Source organism: Sceloporus occidentalis, unplaced genomic scaffold (assembly GCF_023333645.1).
Source record: "Sceloporus occidentalis isolate IW3139 unplaced genomic scaffold, rSceOcc1.0.p SCAF_124, whole genome shotgun sequence".
NCBI classification, from domain to species: domain Eukaryota; kingdom Metazoa; phylum Chordata; class Lepidosauria; order Squamata; family Phrynosomatidae; genus Sceloporus; species Sceloporus occidentalis.
Genome location: NW_028317104.1, coordinates 2,038,681 through 2,055,386, shown reverse-complemented (window position 1 = coordinate 2,055,386; position 16,706 = coordinate 2,038,681). Strand labels below are relative to the sequence as shown.

Here is a 16,706-nt window from a genome sequence, read left to right as displayed (position 1 = left end):
CAAAAAAATACTATCCAAAATTTGATAAAGGGTATTTCTAAACTCAGGACAAATAGTAGAATCTATTTAGCAGTTTGTTTGTTTTATTAACTTTTGTAGATGAGTAAAAACAGTTTTTGAAGTCAAAATGAGAAAAAAAATTTTTTATAGGAAAATAGATGATATGATCCCAAAATGGCACCTGAAGAAAGTCCTTCTTGTTCTGAAAATAACAATATATAACTAAACACGAGCACCACAAAAATGTTAAAACAGCCTAGGTCATGAAGGGTACAAAAATAAGTAAATAAAAAAACAGCCTGTCCTTAAGGGGTTAATGATATCTTAATTAATGTGTTTGTTTCCAGATGACAAGTCCACTTTAACCCCTAAAATACCATCTGATGGTACATCCCATTGTATAGCACTGTGGTATATAATGGCGCTATATAAAACAATAAATAAGACTTATGGATTTTGTTTCTTTAAATCCATGGTAATGTGCAATGCAACAATATGACTGTTAAGTCTTATTTGTGCAGAGCTGTGGAATATATGTGATGCTAAATAATGCTTGATTAGGAAAAGAAACAATAAATAAGTACAGGCTATCATCATGTTTATATATATATATATCATGATGTTTATATCTTCTTCAGAGAAGCATCCCATCTTAGCTCCCAGAACTTCCTTGTCATTGATACAACCACCACACTACCTCTCACCCTTTCTCTGTGCCTTATGTTTGTCACCCCATTCCCTCTAGACTGTAAGCTTGCGAGCAGGGCTCTCTCCAATGTATCGGTTTGTGTTAGTCTGTCAATTCTTGTCTTGTCATACCCCTTTTATGTTTTGTATTAAGTGCTGTGTAAACTGTTGGCGCTATATAAATAAAAGATAATTATAATAAATAATAATATATGGGAAGTAAGAAGTGAGAGTCTCCTAACAAGAAGCAGATTTAATTCAATAGATCAGTGTGGGGAGGGGGGCTCTAAACTTTTATGATTTAACTGTTTAAGCACGAGTTAAGATAAAGGTGGATAATACATTTCAACTGCTTCAGTCACGTTTTAACTCTGAGACAGTTAACCATTTCCCAACTAAAGATATCTCTTTTGCCTGCAAAATGTCATCACATAATCGTTTGCAGATTCGTCATAAAACATCAAAGGAATGTGGAATTGAAAAACTAGTAATTTGCATAAGAAACTACTTGTAAGAAACATCATGTCTTTCTAGAGTCTCTTTCAACCGCCTGCTGGCGCTGATACATTTTATTTTCAGTTTTTGCATTAATTGTTGCGACTTGTAAGAGGGACGCGATAAAGATGATTTCTTGTGTCATGAGGAAATGCGCTATTATTGAAGAAAGTGGATATAACATTAAACCAACCTTTCAAAAATCCACGCCTGCTCTATACATGAGGTCTGCAGGCCAATCGGATCCTCGCTGTAAACGGGGTGTTCCATTCAACCAATAAAATGGCAGCTCAGCAGACCAATCAGGCGTGGCATTTCATTCAACAACGATCAGGAAATGTTGGGTAAGAGGCAATGAGGTGGTATATCGCACGTCATATCGCTCTGTTGGGACTTCATACCTCTATGGAATATTATGAAGATAGGCAAAGAGCCAAGTCCTAAGACTAGAGAGATCAGATATTGAGCTCCGCTCTACATTCTAGAGAAGAGACCTGAGCTGGATCTTGTTCTAGAATGCAGACACTTTTGCTGTTTTTCATTCTCCATGCTTCCTTTGGAGAAGTCTTCCCAGGACGTGTATTCCAAACCCTCTCCCACTTAAAACCACAGAAAAGCGATGATGTGCAGACCGGCGCGGTACGAGATTTGCTACAAAGGTTGATCGGCGACCGAGCGAAAGAGTTTCTAGTAACTGTAAATGCCTCTTTAGCTGGCAAGGATGGTCTGGACACTTATCAGCTGAGCTCGCTGGGCGCCGGAAAGGTGTCTGTTGCCGGGAGCAGCGGTGTGGCAGCTGCCACGGGATGTTACTATTACTTGAAATACTACTGTGGATGCCACATCTCATGGTCTGGAGTTCAGCTGCAGCTTCCTTCTACTCTTCCATCGGTGGCTTCAACAGTTACGGTTAAAACACCAAACAGGTAATGACTATTCACTATTTGGATCGCTGTGAGTGGAGCGCTGTGTATCTGACAGTAAAGGCTGCAGGGATCTAGCGTTAGAAAAGTGCAAGAATATCTACCTTCGTTTCCCAAAATACAACAAAAATCCTGTTATTTCTAGGACAAGATTTCCAGCAGACAATTGCTTTCGCGGAGAGACTTGTTATACGGAGTTATAGCGCAAGCTATGTATCGTTCTGTTTGTGTAGAATTTCATGTTTTCATCTTTAAATTCTAAGAATATGAACATTAACTGAATGTAAACTTAAAACTCTTTGGTTGCGATAGTATTTAAAGAGAAATCTTCAGCAACAGACATTTTATTAGTAGAATTGTCGTTTCGAGTATTAACCTATTTAATGGGAGTTCACCTGAGAATAAGATTTTACCCCTCTTTTTTTGTATATATGGATATCATATTGAACTTGATTTTTGGCTCTATGTCCACTTATTCCCCCCTCTGTGAGGTTATCTCAATAGGACAGGCTGTGGGAATTTCCCTGCTTAATATATTTGCTGTAGGTCTCTTAATTGTACATCTTCTGCCTATGTGGAAATAACTATAGCAACCAAGTGTCCCTCTTGGGAACCCAAATTCTTCTGTCCTTTATTTCTACAACATATGTAGAATAAGTGTATCGGTATGTGATAAATGACTAGGTGAATCATAAACCAAAGATATTTTTTTTCCCAATATCTTTATTTCTAGGAACTCAGAATGTTTAAATATGGGTGAATATGAGCATTCAATGGCTCTGGTAATATTTATATGAAGAAAATAATATAGTTTATGGATTATTTGTCTAAATTACATAACTAGTTACCCATAGGTCCCAAGGTTACAGAAAAGGCGAAATCCTTTGCCGTAATGCTTATTTCACTTCATGATGTGATGTTCAAGAAATCTGATGTAATTTTTCATTTATACATGACCAGCAAATATGGCTCATGGGGTTAACCCTTCATAATGCACATTGCAGTTGATAAGTCGAAACCACTACTTTCCTGCTAACTCTCATTTCATTGAATAGACTCCAAATCCATGTCTGCTAATTCACACCCATTAAAACAAGCTGTTCTCTTTGGCCAATAGAAATTACAATAGATAATCGCAAGTGTTTGTCTTCAAGAAGGCATGTGTTCATATTGGTTATGGTAATTCAGAATGATTGCATCTTTTAAAAATAATTATGTTCTACAGAAGGGTGAGCCAAGGTAACAGTAATTTTGGCTGAAAAAAAGACAAAACAATAGCCAATAAAAGCCACATTCTCCTATACACCAACTTCCTTCTGTGGGGCCATCCTCGCATCTCTGCCGTAGTATATCACAAGTTGGTTAGGTTCTTGGGACAGAAGACAAAATAAGTGTAGTGTATTATGATTAAGTGGAGTCTAGTGGTCCTAACATACAGTGTACTAAGTATCATAAACACGTTCATCTGTAGCAATAAAGGAAACACTTATTGCATTTGCAGCAGTTGCAAGCTGTACAGGCTCTTGTAACAGAAAAGTCTTAGTCTGTTAACAAAAACTGTTGAACTGGTGGTGTACAGTCAGGGCCGGCCCAAGACATAATGCCGCCTGGGGCGAAGTTTAAAATGCCGCTGCCGCCACCCCCTGCCAACGCCAGGGGTCATTATTTACCCTTCCTCTCCCTATTATCTACCCTATCCCCCCCCCCCCTTTGTATTTCACTTACCTTTCAGCAGTCCTGCGGCGAGTCTCCCTGCTCTGCCACGGTGTGCGCTGCTTTACTGTTGAGCGCCGGAAATGACGTCATATTGTGGTGCTCAGCATTATAAGCTGGCACCGAGCTAGAGGGCTCGCAGAGGAGAGAGAGGGGCACCGAGCGGGTACTGAAAACTTGATAAGCGAAAACCACTTGGCGCCCTCTCTCTCCTCCCGCAAAAAAAAAAAAAAAAAGGCGCTTGGAGCGGCAAAGTCTCCTGGAAATTCCCCCTCTCAATGTCTCCCTCCTTTCTCTGCAGACTGCCTCCCTGTCTCTGTCTCCTTTCCTGCAGGTGCCCCTCTTCTTTCTTTGTCTGCTTCTCCCCAGGATCAGCTCTGTTGTCCAGGCCTCTTGGAGTACTACCACAAAAGCAGCAGAGCCACGGCACGTGACACGTGGTCAGTCTCTCCATGTTCCTCCAATCAGGGGAGAGGATGTGTCCATGGAGGCTGCGCCCTTTTGAGTAAGCGCTCCGCAAGTCCTGGTTAGTGGAGCTGATGCTGGAGAGAATCGGACAAAGAAAGAAGACAGAAGAAGAGGCCAGAGAAGAAGTGGAGCTGCAGGGAAAAAAAAGACTGAAAACATTTATACAATGTTTATAGTTGTATATTCTTTGTCCAATGTGCACATAGATGTGATGTCCCTTTGCAATTTTTCAGCTCGCTGGATGCTATGTACAAGGCACTGAACAGTTATGTGGGGTGTTGTACTTTGGTTTCAGTTCCTTTTCCAGTTCTGAGACCTGGCACGTGACTTGCAAAGTCTCATCTCCGTTTTTCTTTCTCCAAAGAACGTTACATTTCTTTTTTCCCTTGGGCATTTCCTTGTAGAACTTTGAAAACAATGTTGAAGAAAAAAAATAGTATGCGTATTAACTCTCAAGGTTTGGCCTTGCATATTGTAGCATTCACAATCTTGCATCTGCAGCTTGGATCATATTCGTTGACGACTGTAATGACCCAGAGCACCTAAAGATGGTGTTCAGGAGTTATTGTGCAGTAACAGACAGGGCGTGGTGCAGGGCGACTGCACTCTGCCGGGTGGGTATGTAGGGTTGTGCAACCACATACCAGTGCCCTGACAGCAGATCCAGCAGCTGATGTCAACCAGAACTTGGAGATATCCTGCAGGCACCCTGGAGCAGGCATGAAACATAGCACTAGAATCATGTGCAGGATGCTGCAGACTAGGAGTATGGAAGTTAAGCAGAGTACAGGAGAAACATAGCGAGCAAGGGAGACCAAGCAATAAACAAAACCGGACAAGACATACATAATACAGGGTATAACAGGGAACAAGACAAGGAATACTCAAGATCTGACATGAAAAGGACAGGACACCCCTCTACCGGAGATAGAGGACACCCCTCTACCGGAGATAGAGGACACCCCTCTACCGGAGATAGAGGACACCCCTCTACCGGAGATAGAGGTTGCATCACAAACTGACACACCTTAATACAGGAACTAGCCTAGGACTACAAGATAACAATTGGAGATTCCGTCACATCTTATGGCCATAGTATGCTTAGCCCACCACTACGTCAAAGTACTCCAATATTCGGTGGGTCCTAACGCTAAACCCTGCCTAGGGAAGTACTAATAAACTGAACATTGAATCTATACACAAAACCAAGAAGGACATACCTTTAGACTGCTGACTGAGACAAACAGAACACATGGGTGGGGCACACCTTATAAAGGAAACAGAGCTGAAACAAAGAGCAAGACTGGAATCAAGGATGGGGCCTGACAGTTGTTGTTGTTGCATAAAGCTCAGTTTTATTCTACCATGTTTACCATACAACAGATGCTAACTTCTCTCCCCACGTGTTATCTGCAGTAGGGGTTGAATAGTTATGCTCTATTGAGTATTTTTTCTGGTTTTGTTTTTTTGTCTTATTTCTTGTTTGTTTCACAATTAAAATATTTAGCATCTTCAAAGTGGTAGGCATGTTGTATAAATCAAATTATACACCCCCCAACAAAATAGGAAAAATGCCAAGGGGGTGAATACTCTTGCAAGGCACTGTATTTCCTGCCTTCAGTAAAAGATCTGTTCTAAATAAGTGTGGTTTCAAGTAAAACATTTGTTTTAAGTCAAATCCTTGTCTAGGGTCCTGATAGAGAGATCACTTGCCTACATTCAAACGATAAATAACAGAGCTTTGAACATTTTTGTGGACATTCTTCCCATTTAATTGACATCTGGAATCATTTCAAAGTGTAATTCATGGTCTTGTAAATCATAGCAGGGAGCAGAGGGTATCTCTTGAAGATTAGTAAGCCTTGATGTTTAGAATGTTTTTCACTGTTGCTGCTGTACACTTTATAAATAATCAATAATAATCTTTGCTCATTCCCTACTATTTTTCTGACATCTCGTTACCATTTCAAACAAGCTTCCATGCTATTGGCAAGGGTAGGGTTTCCATTAAGTTTAAAGGGACTGTTTAGTGTTCCTTACAACCGCACAATAGAAGTATATATATTAAAGTACTTCAGTATATTTTCTTCTAAAAAGGAATAAAAATAAAGCACTTAATTGACACAGAAGAGACAGTCATTCTGCAGCAGCTGCCCTCCTCCACCATAGTTTGACATTTCTTGGAGCTAATTAGTGACTTGAAGCAGCCAATCAGTGGCATGAATGTAAAATCAATGAGAATGTTTTCCACACGTTAACACGGGTGTCTAAACAGACCTGCTTAGAGCATTTCCAGAGCTAGCGATGGACATGACTGGTGGTGAGTTATAATGAATCCCTTCGCAACAAAAGACATTCACTCCCAGTTCGCCAAAATTGTGGTGACCACTGAGGTGCTGCTGCTGACCACTAACAGGAAGAGCCCTGCATTAGCCTCTCATCGCTCCTACAGGAGCAATCATTGAGGCTTAACTCCATGAGTGCGATTGTGCAGTGTTAACCCCTCTCGATGATCCAACCATGTCCTTTTATGGGTTAATGTTTGTTTCTGTTTGTATCACAGTCAACAATGTACTCCCGTAAAAATCCATCCCTGAAATTTAAGTCAAGGGTGCTTCCAGGTCTGTCAGTTAAGGCTCTGTTGTAGTTCAAACTGCTGGAGAGCCAATGATCATTATGAGAGCAATTTGGTGGTTGTTTCTTGATACATTTGTTACATAAAGTAATACATTGGAATAACACAAGCCAAATAGTTCTACTTGGTAAAGTTAAGGTATACGCTTTATGTAGAGCAGGGGTGTCCAAGTTTTTTCTGCAGTGGGCAACTTCATCAGAATTGTATACGTGCGAGGGCCGCACTCATTTTTCACTGAGAGAAAATATGGCCTTTAATAAAATATGCAGATTAAAATAAAGTAAATGACACAAAACCTTTACTTTTCCTCTCACTGATTTCTGGGATTTCTGGGCCTACAAATTCAGGATTCTCGATAAGTAAAAATAAAATAGTTCTATTTATTTTAGGGATGCACTAAAATGAAAATTCTGGACCAAAACCGAAAATTCAGGGTTCACTTAGCCGAAACTGAAAGTGACCCCCTCACACACTTTTAATAAAAGTAAGTTACACACCAAAATTGTACAAAAAAATTATATATTATGATTGTTAACAGCAATCTCAGGCATACCCAGATTCCAGCATGTACTGGTTGGCTGGGCATTGTATTTTTTGTCCAATTTTAGTGTGTAACCACACTTTTATTAAAAGTAATACACCACAATTGGACAAAAAAATCAACAATATGACTTGGCATGATAGGAGTGTGATTGCTAACAGCAAACACACTCTTTTTATACTCAGGCAACCAGTGAATGCTGGAACCTAGGCATGATGGGACTGTGATTGCTGTTAGCAGATTGCTGTTAGCTGTTAGCAATCACACTCCTATCATCCCAAATCAGCCAGTATATGCTGGTACAGGGTGGCTGTAAGTGCAGACCCCTTACTGCTGGCAGCATCAATACACAAGGGGGCAACTAGCCAGGTTTCAGCATGTCCTGGCTGACTTGGCATGATAGGAGTGTGATTGCTAACAGCAATCACAGTCCCATCATGCCTAGGTTCCAGCACTTACACATCCATGCTATCACACACACACATTCATTCATTCACAGAATCATTCCCTCAATCAGACATACTCATTCACACACCCTCCCCCACCCCCTTACCTGCTCTACAGCTCTCGATGCCGCACACAGACTTCAGCAGGGGGCGCGGCCTCTCTCGTTCTCCCCACAGAGGAAGCAGGACTGAAGCAGAGAATAGACCCTCCCACAAGTAAGCAGCAGGGCTCTTGTAATCCTGGCTGCCGATCTCACGCGGGCCGCACCTCGAGCCGCATGTTGGACGCCCCTGATGTAGAGGGTTGTATACACATGAAAGTCACTAACGACGAGTTGTGTGCTAAACATAGATTTTCTTCTTTTTTTTTTTAATTATGTAAATAAATGGACAACTGTCCATGTTGTTCTCAAAATATATGTTGCAGTACCATATCTTATTAGGATTTATTGATTTTTTTTATATATATATATATATATATATATATATAAGCACCATCATATTCCATCAGGCAGTTCATTAAGAAAATAAAAACTACATACAAATGTATATTTTTATTGAGATATCATTAACTGCAACATTAGATTCCTATAATAGTTTATGTAATCGGTTAACAAACATCTAAAATGTCTAGTATAATTCCTTTTTATGTTTATCCTCAGATGAAGGCTAAGGTTGTGTCCTTTCCAGAAGTTTTGTATAAGTGGCAGCAGTTTTGTAGTTCTCATGGGTTCCTTTGCTTTCAGGTTCCGTTACTATCAAAATGTCTGCACCTCCAGTTACTCATTCGTCTGGTGGGATTGGACTCGCTGGGAAAAGGAAATAGACTGGATGGCCCTCAATGGCATTAATATGCCACTGGCTTTCACAGGTCAAGAAGCTATTTGGCAACGGGTAGGTTTTTTTTCAATGACACAGCAAATTTGTGTACAAAGTTATTTTATATAGGATTAATTTACCGTATTTGCTCGATTATAAGACGACCCTGATTATAAGACGACCCCCCAAAATCTGAATATTAACTTAGGAAAAAAGAAAAAGCCTGAATATAAGACGACCCTAAAGGAAAAAAGTTTTACCAGTAAATGTTAATTCATGTAAACTATTTTTTTTAATAAAAGCTATGATTGAGAAAAATATTTTTTTTGTTTTTATTTCTTGTATTTTCCAGCCTGTCCCCCAGTTACGCACATCTGCCCCCAGGCTTGCCACACCAATATGGCACTGTGGCCCATGATATGCCTTTTAACCCTCTATATGCCACTGTGCCCCATGGTATGCCTTTTGACCCCCTATATGCCACTCTGCCTCCAGAAATGCCTTATACCCCTATATCCCATTCTGGCATTTAGGGGGTTAAAATGCATATTATGGGGCAGAGTGGCATATAGGGAGGTATAAGGCATTTCAGGAGGCAGAGTGGCATTAAGGGAGTTAAAAGGCATTGTATAGAGCACTCTGCCTCCAGAAATGCCTTATACCCCTATATGCCACTCTGGCATTTAGGGGGTTAAAAGGCATATTATGGGGCAGAGTGGCATATAGGGAGGTATAAGGCATTTCAGGAGGCAGAGTGCTCTATTAAATGCCCCCTTAACGCCACTCCAGAAATGCCCTATGCCCCCATTTAACTAACACACACACACACACTCTCTCCCCCCCCTCCCCTCCCCTCTCCTCTCCTCTCTCCTCTCTCCCCTCTCTCCCCTCTCTTACCGGTGCTTCCAGCCGGGGCAGCGGGTTGACGTCGCCTTCTGCTGCAGCCGGAAGGAGGTGGAGTTGGCAGCGGGGGTTTGTATGCGTCCGTCGCGTATACTTTCCCCGGCTGTCAGAGATCAGAGATCTCTGACAGTCGGGGAAGGTCTACGCGACGGACGCAGACAACCCCCGCTGCTAGCCACACCTCCTTCCGGCTGCAGCGGACGTTGTCTACGCGGATCGCGTAGACGTCAACCCGCTGCCCCGGCAATACAGCAGGAAGCACCGGTAAGTGTGTATGATGGGGGGGGGGGTGGGACAGGAGGATCCAGGTCCCCTGCAGCGGTGCGGGGGATCTGGATCTTAGTCTCCTAATCAGACTCTATTTGAGGTCTGATTAGAAGACGACCCCGATTAGAAGACGAGGGGTATTTTTCAGAGCATTTGCTCTGAAAAAAACCTCGTCTTATAATCGAGCAAATACGGTACCTTTTTTCATCATCTTAAATATTAACAAGTCCTAGAGGTAAAGATGCAATGTTTCAAAGCATTATTAAAATGTTGTATCTTCTTTTATAGCACATTTGGATGTCCCTCTCTCTTTGTTACAAAATCAATTTGATTACTAAGCTGCATTCGATTGAATTGAAGACGTTTGATCAATAATATAAGGCATGCCGACCCACAGCATGCTTCCAATTGCTTGTCAGTGGTTATCTTAGTACCATGTATGATATGTTAAGGTCATGCATGGTTGTTTACAGTCCTGACCAGTGCATTATTTAGGAGTCCATTGACAATTTTCCACATAACTAACCAATATCAAGCATGGCACAACAGCAACTATAGGGAGGGAAAGGGATGTTATCTGGCCAGAATGTGACACAACACTGTAACTGGTACCAATGGGTGTAGTAGGACCACCCTGGCTGCCTTCCTCACATTCTGTCTAGCTATAAGACGGGTAGCCGCTCCAGTCCTCGGAACAAAGTAATACTCTGGCTAAACAAGGTCCAAACCATAACATGAGCTCAGGCACAAAATAGACCAACTTGTATTTGGGGACAAATAGGTTAGGTTATCACTATCAATTGCTAATAGGGCTTTGAAGGTGACGGGAGCATGTCTCTTCTAACTGACCAATCGATTCAAACCTGGGCAGAGGTGACCTGGGACATATGGGAACAAGGGTATGGGCAACATTATTATAGGAAAACACAGTAAATTATACATGTATTAACAACTGGACGAAAAAGAAAAAATATACTCTGAGATATGACTAAAATTATGACAAATTAGCAGAACCCTGTCCTGTTACACACACACACACACACACACACACACCCCTGGCAACATGGGCATGATGTGTTATAATATAGGTCGAGCTGTATGTAGAATTCAATTTTGGCAAGTATGCACATGCATTGTCTTTCGTGTGTCCTTTATCTAAGCTTTTTAATACTCTTACTCCATCTCACTCTTTGCCAGTCTCCATTTCTCTATACAGAAAAGAAGAAGAGAGCTTGTATCCAGTCATTCTATTGTAAAAGTTTTTATAGACGGACTCTTGTCAGTTAAGACAATGGTCCATCTGGAGGGAGTTAATTGTCTGAGACTGCTCATGTTTGGTAATGGCTGTATGTATATCACGATATAAATATATTGTTAAATCTGAAATCTGCATGTTCCTAAGGCTTCCTTATAATTTATATAATTGGTAGAGGTGTCGCTAAGAGGTGTCTCCTGCAACACTTCGATTATGTTTTTGTCCCCAAATGGCTTGTCTGCACCATCTTTGTGCCCAAGTGACTTGCCAGCGCCCCCAAACAGCTTGTCTGCACCATCTTTGCTGAGAAAAGGGGTCATCTGGGAGACCCAGTGCATTTATTCTTTAAGCGGCCTCAAAACTACGGAGGGCGGCCCCGTTGATGGCCAAGCTAAAAAAACAAACAAACATTGTGTTGCTGGAGAGCTGTCAGGAGGGGAAAATAGATTAGACTAGACTTGTTTTATGAGCAAATGCTACTCCAGCAGTCTGTTTATTTTTGCATTTCTCCTCCTGACAGCTCTCCAGGAACACAATGTTTTTCAGATTGGATACCAAGCAGGTATTTTGATACGCATATATATAAATACAGCATTATTAGAACGTTCACACCCTTGGCAACACAAGCATATTCTTGATATTATAATGGCCTGGTTTTAAAACCTTAAACAAACATCAGGACAAAGACACAGAACTCACCTGCAGGAACAGTTCTCGTTAAGCAAAGACTGTCTTTCCAAGTGTGTGTTGTTATAAAATGTATGTGTTTTGTTGAACACAGTTTTCATAGAAGATACAATGGTGGTCCTTGTGTGTGTGTGTGTGTGTGTGTGTGTGTGTGTATATATATATATATATATATATATATATATATATATATATATATATATATATATATATATATATATATATATATACAAGGGACCAAAAGGATGATAAAATGTTAATATGTGAAATGGGAGTGGATTAGTGGTGCCCTTGTTCAGGTAGTCCTGCTCACACATATTAGAACTGAGTTTGGGGACCAGTATTATTTTTAAGTAGCTTCAATGTATTTTCCCAAGTGTACCACTAGAGTGTGGTATAGGATAGCATTCAATAGATCATTTATTATAGGACTTTGCAACTGTTATATGATTAAATTCTTCATAAATAGGGGTCATAGAAACTATTTGGTGCTTTACAACACTATGATTTGTAAATATTAAAGGGACAGATTTCCCCCCCAAACATCAGACTAAAATTGCATCTAACACAATAGCATGCGAACCTTGTGAACAGTTCAATGCCTCATCAAGGTAAAAACACTACTATGGGTGCCACTGGACCTAAGTTAAAGGAATAACAAAACTGTCCCTTTAACCCATGTTCTTCATTCTTGCTTTTCTTTTTATTCTTGTAAACTTAGGTTTATTTGTCTTTGGGCCTGAACCAATCAGAAATTGATAACTTCTTCACTGGACCAGCTTTTTTGGCCTGGGGGCGAATGGGAAATATTCACACTTGGGCTGGCCCTCTGTCTTCTTCATGGATGGAAAATCAGTTGTCCTTGCAGGTAATGAGCTAAAATACTACTATGAATCAGTGTATAAAATATTATTTGTATAAATAGCCTAGAAAAACATACCGCAATACTGTTTTAGAAAAATTAGAGATGACTCACAAATTGTATTAATTGTACTTTACGATTTTTTATGTAAAACAAACATGGAGTTTTGCATTGATTTTTGCTTATTACCCTGAGGATGTAAAAGTCTTAAATCAAGTGTCATCGCTCATTTTCTGATGTCCAAATGACCTAGGCTTGCATAAAGCCCAGTATTTATGTACATGTGTAAAGATATTTGTGTGATATGTTCATAACTGAGGCTCTAAAGCAATGTGCAAAGGAATTCTGAACCGTTGTTTTGGGATCTGATTTCTTTTTCTTCTTCTGTTGATAAAACCTTAGTCTTTGTAAACGCCGATGCGTTGCTTAACAAGGAATTGTCACCTTTCGGATTACCCTCAATCAAAATTTTTACACCTACGTACACACACACCAGGATTTTTTTCCACTTGTCAGTAAAAATATCTTTATTTTTGAATGCGCTGTATGTGATCTGAATTCAAATAGCTATGACAACAGTATTAAGACTAAATCATGAGAGGAGAAGGAATCTCAATTATTGGAGTTTCTGTGCAGTCTGCTGAAATAATGGCAATATTAACTTAATGTTCATTTTGATTCTTTTTAATTGCAGTATAAAATTCTGGAAAGAATGAGGTCTCTAGGAATGATCACAGTATTACCAGCATTTTCTGGACACATCCCACAAAGCATTGTAAGGTATAAATACCAATGTGACTTGGTTATTCCGCAAGCTACAGATGAGCTTCACTCTGCTCGACTTAAAAAAGTTAACGCTTACTAGAATGATAAACTGCTAAGGGTGTATAGTGCAACATTTACAAATGTTTGGTTATTTTATACATAAAATCTACATTTAAGACACCGCCTGGAGGTCTAAGGACTAATGTTTTCTATTCTTTTCTCTCCAGGGTGTTTCCTACGGTAAATGTAACCAGGCTTGGTGGGTGGAGCAGTTTCAACTGCACCTATTCCTGCAGCTACCTTCTGGACCCTGAAGATCCTCTTTTCCTGAAGATAGGAGGCCTTTTTATGAGGGAGATGATCCGCGAGTTTGGGACTGACCACATTTACAACTCTGACACTTTTAATGAGATGAATCCCACCTCTTCTGATCCAGCGTACTTGTCAACAATCAGCAGTGCCATATTTAAATCCATGGCAGATGGTAAGACTGCATACAGGTGGAAATCGTTCCTTAATGAGATGATCATACAAAGCACTGTGTTCTATTGCAACTAGAACAGCTCCACAAATAGCAACTGCATAGTTGTTAATATTATATATTACTAGTATCAGATTAGTTAAAAAAAAAATTGTGCTTTTTTGCATAATATTTTTGGGCAGCTGCATATTAGCTATTTAAATGCGTTCTAGTTCTGCTAACTTAACCCAGTCTACTAACCAAACACCTTGGCCCATTATTATACTGCCTGTGGTAAATGCTCAATGTTAATGACCCAGCAGGACCCCTTGACCAGCAAAAGTCTGTGGATGACTTTTTTAGTATTGCCGTAAAGAATAAGCTCAGTGTGGTGAATGAGCAGGAAAAGTCACTCAAAATATCGCAAATGGCAGTCTGCATATAAAGTTTGTTGGAACAAACTGAGATAAAACCAAGTTTTTTTTTCAATGCTAAACTACATTACTGTAAACAGCGCTATATTTAGTACTTTGGGATACTTTTTTCCTATAGGGTTTCCATTTAAAGGCAACTCAAGAGAAAATATGTTCTTTGCCATCAAGTAAAATTGTGTTGCAGAGGCCATGAATTGCTACCATGCGATTGTATTATTGTTATTAGTTTATGTTCAGAGCAAGAGACCACACAAATGTTATTTTCATCATTGTCATTTGTAAGAAAATTGTTGTATTGAACTTGCTATTTTCTAGTTGGTACCTGAAGCTTTGCACTCCCAGTATGGACTATTGGAGATCAGGGAGATGCGGGTTTACATCTGTAAAGACAATAAGAACACTAACATTCACATGCAGGGAGCATATTTAAAGGTTTTTATTGACAGACAGCAGAATCATATGTCACAATACAATAGCAGATTTTTTTTTTTATTTTTTTTTGGGCCTATTGAATTAAGTTGTAACTAACTTTTTTTTTTTTTTGTCTTTTTTAAATTAGTGGATCCGGATGCCATTTGGCTGATGCAAGGCTGGCTATTTGTTAACAGTCCATCATTTTGGAAGCCTGCACAGGTTCGTGCCCTCCTACATGGAGCACCTATTGGAAGAATTATTGTACTGGATCTGTTTGCAGAGACTACACCAGCTTACCGAACCACACAATCATTTTTTGGTCAACCATTTATCTGGTGCATGCTCCATAACTTTGGAGGAAACCATGGGTTATTTGGGAAAGTTGAAAGTATCAACAAAGGACCATTTGATGCCATTTCTTTTCAAAACTCCACTATGGTCGGCACAGGGCTTACTCCAGAAGGCATAGAGCAAAATGATATGATATACGAGTTGATGAATGAAATTGGTTGGCGTTCTGAACCCCTCAATTTGACTCAGTGGATCTCCAGCTATGCAGACAGGCGTTATGGTCAGAAAAATTCTAATGCCAGGGCAGCATGGCAGATGCTACTGAGTAGTGTCTACAATTGTACACAGAATTGGAAGGACCACAACCACAGCCCTCTAGTCAGACGACCATCTTTAAAAATGAACACAGAAATTTGCTATGAGCAAAATGATCTCTTTGAGGCTTGGAGGCTCATGCATGCTGCTTCATCTACAATGGCCAACAGTAAAACCTTCTTGTATGATCTGGTAGATGTTACCAGGGAATCTGTACAGCAGCTAGTAACCGCATACTATGTGGAGATTAAGTCTGCATATGAACATCAGGATTTACAGAAACTAATGACTGCAGGTGGTGTTCTGGTTTATGATCTCCTGCCCGAACTTGATGCCCTCCTTTCCAGCCAGCCGCAGTTCTTGCTTGGACGTTGGCTGGAAGCAGCTAGTTTAATGGCATCCACCAAAGATGAAGCTGCTTTGTATGACATGAATGCGCGTAATCAGCTCACTTTATGGGGTCCTGATGGTAATATATTGGACTATGCCAATAAACAACTGGGTGGACTAGTGCAAGACTATTATCAGGAGCGGTGGAGTCTCTTTGTGTGGTGCTTGGTAGAGAGTCTTAGCATGCAAGTGCCCTTCAGTCATACAGAGTTTAACAAAGCTGTCTTTAGAGTTGAAAAGGGCTTTATCTACAATGGAAAGGTCTATAGTTCCCACCCAACAGGAGACACTATAGAGATTGTCAGAAATATTTTCCTGAAGTATTATCCACATATTGTTAAGGTTGGTCATAGTAGACGGAAACATAGAATTACACTGCAGTAAAAATATAACCCGGGGGGGGGGTGAGTACATGGAAAGGCATGGTTTTGTGTCAAATAATCCTCAAGTCTATTAAAAACCGAAAAAAAGAAAAAAGGCTAATCTACTTGTATACTCTATATTTTTGTACATTTCAATGTATTAAATATAACAGATTTTTTTTATCTCTGTTTTGGAAGGTAATTTTTAAATGTGTTCCCTCCCACACAAAGCCTTCCAGCGCCGCCATCAGAAATGTTCATGCAAATTAGGTTGTAGACAGCCACCTTGTAAACAACCTATCATGTCAATTAATCCTCTTTTTCATTGGCACGTGTGGGAAGGAAATACACAAGTGGGTATTTAGCAGATAAGGGTTTACTGAAGCATGCACCAAGTGCCATTACACTTCATCTCTTAGTAGAAAGTCACTGATGGTGGTTGCTGCTTACAGAAGTCAAGAATGATTTTAGACAGCCCAGTCTCACATGCAGGGAGATCTCCCTGCCACTGCAAACAAGCATGGGTAAGCTAATACATGCTGAGAGTCATCCAGACGCTTTTTTCTGTTGACAT

General features: G+C 40.2%; 1 protein-coding gene across 1 annotated transcript; it reads left to right on the top strand.

Annotated features, from left to right (window-relative positions):
- The first annotated feature begins 1,698 nt into the window (after nucleotides 1-1,698).
- Nucleotides 1,699-16,154, top strand: LOC149282022 (alpha-N-acetylglucosaminidase-like). The gene is made up of 6 exons (XM_089498689.1): nucleotides 1,699-2,108; nucleotides 8,655-8,802; nucleotides 12,561-12,707; nucleotides 13,396-13,481; nucleotides 13,694-13,950; nucleotides 14,920-16,154. The coding sequence occupies exons 1-6, from the start codon at nucleotides 1,699-1,701 to the stop codon at nucleotides 16,152-16,154; spliced, it is 2,283 nt and encodes a 760-aa protein (XP_089354815.1).
- The last annotated feature ends 552 nt before the right edge of the window (nucleotides 16,155-16,706 follow it).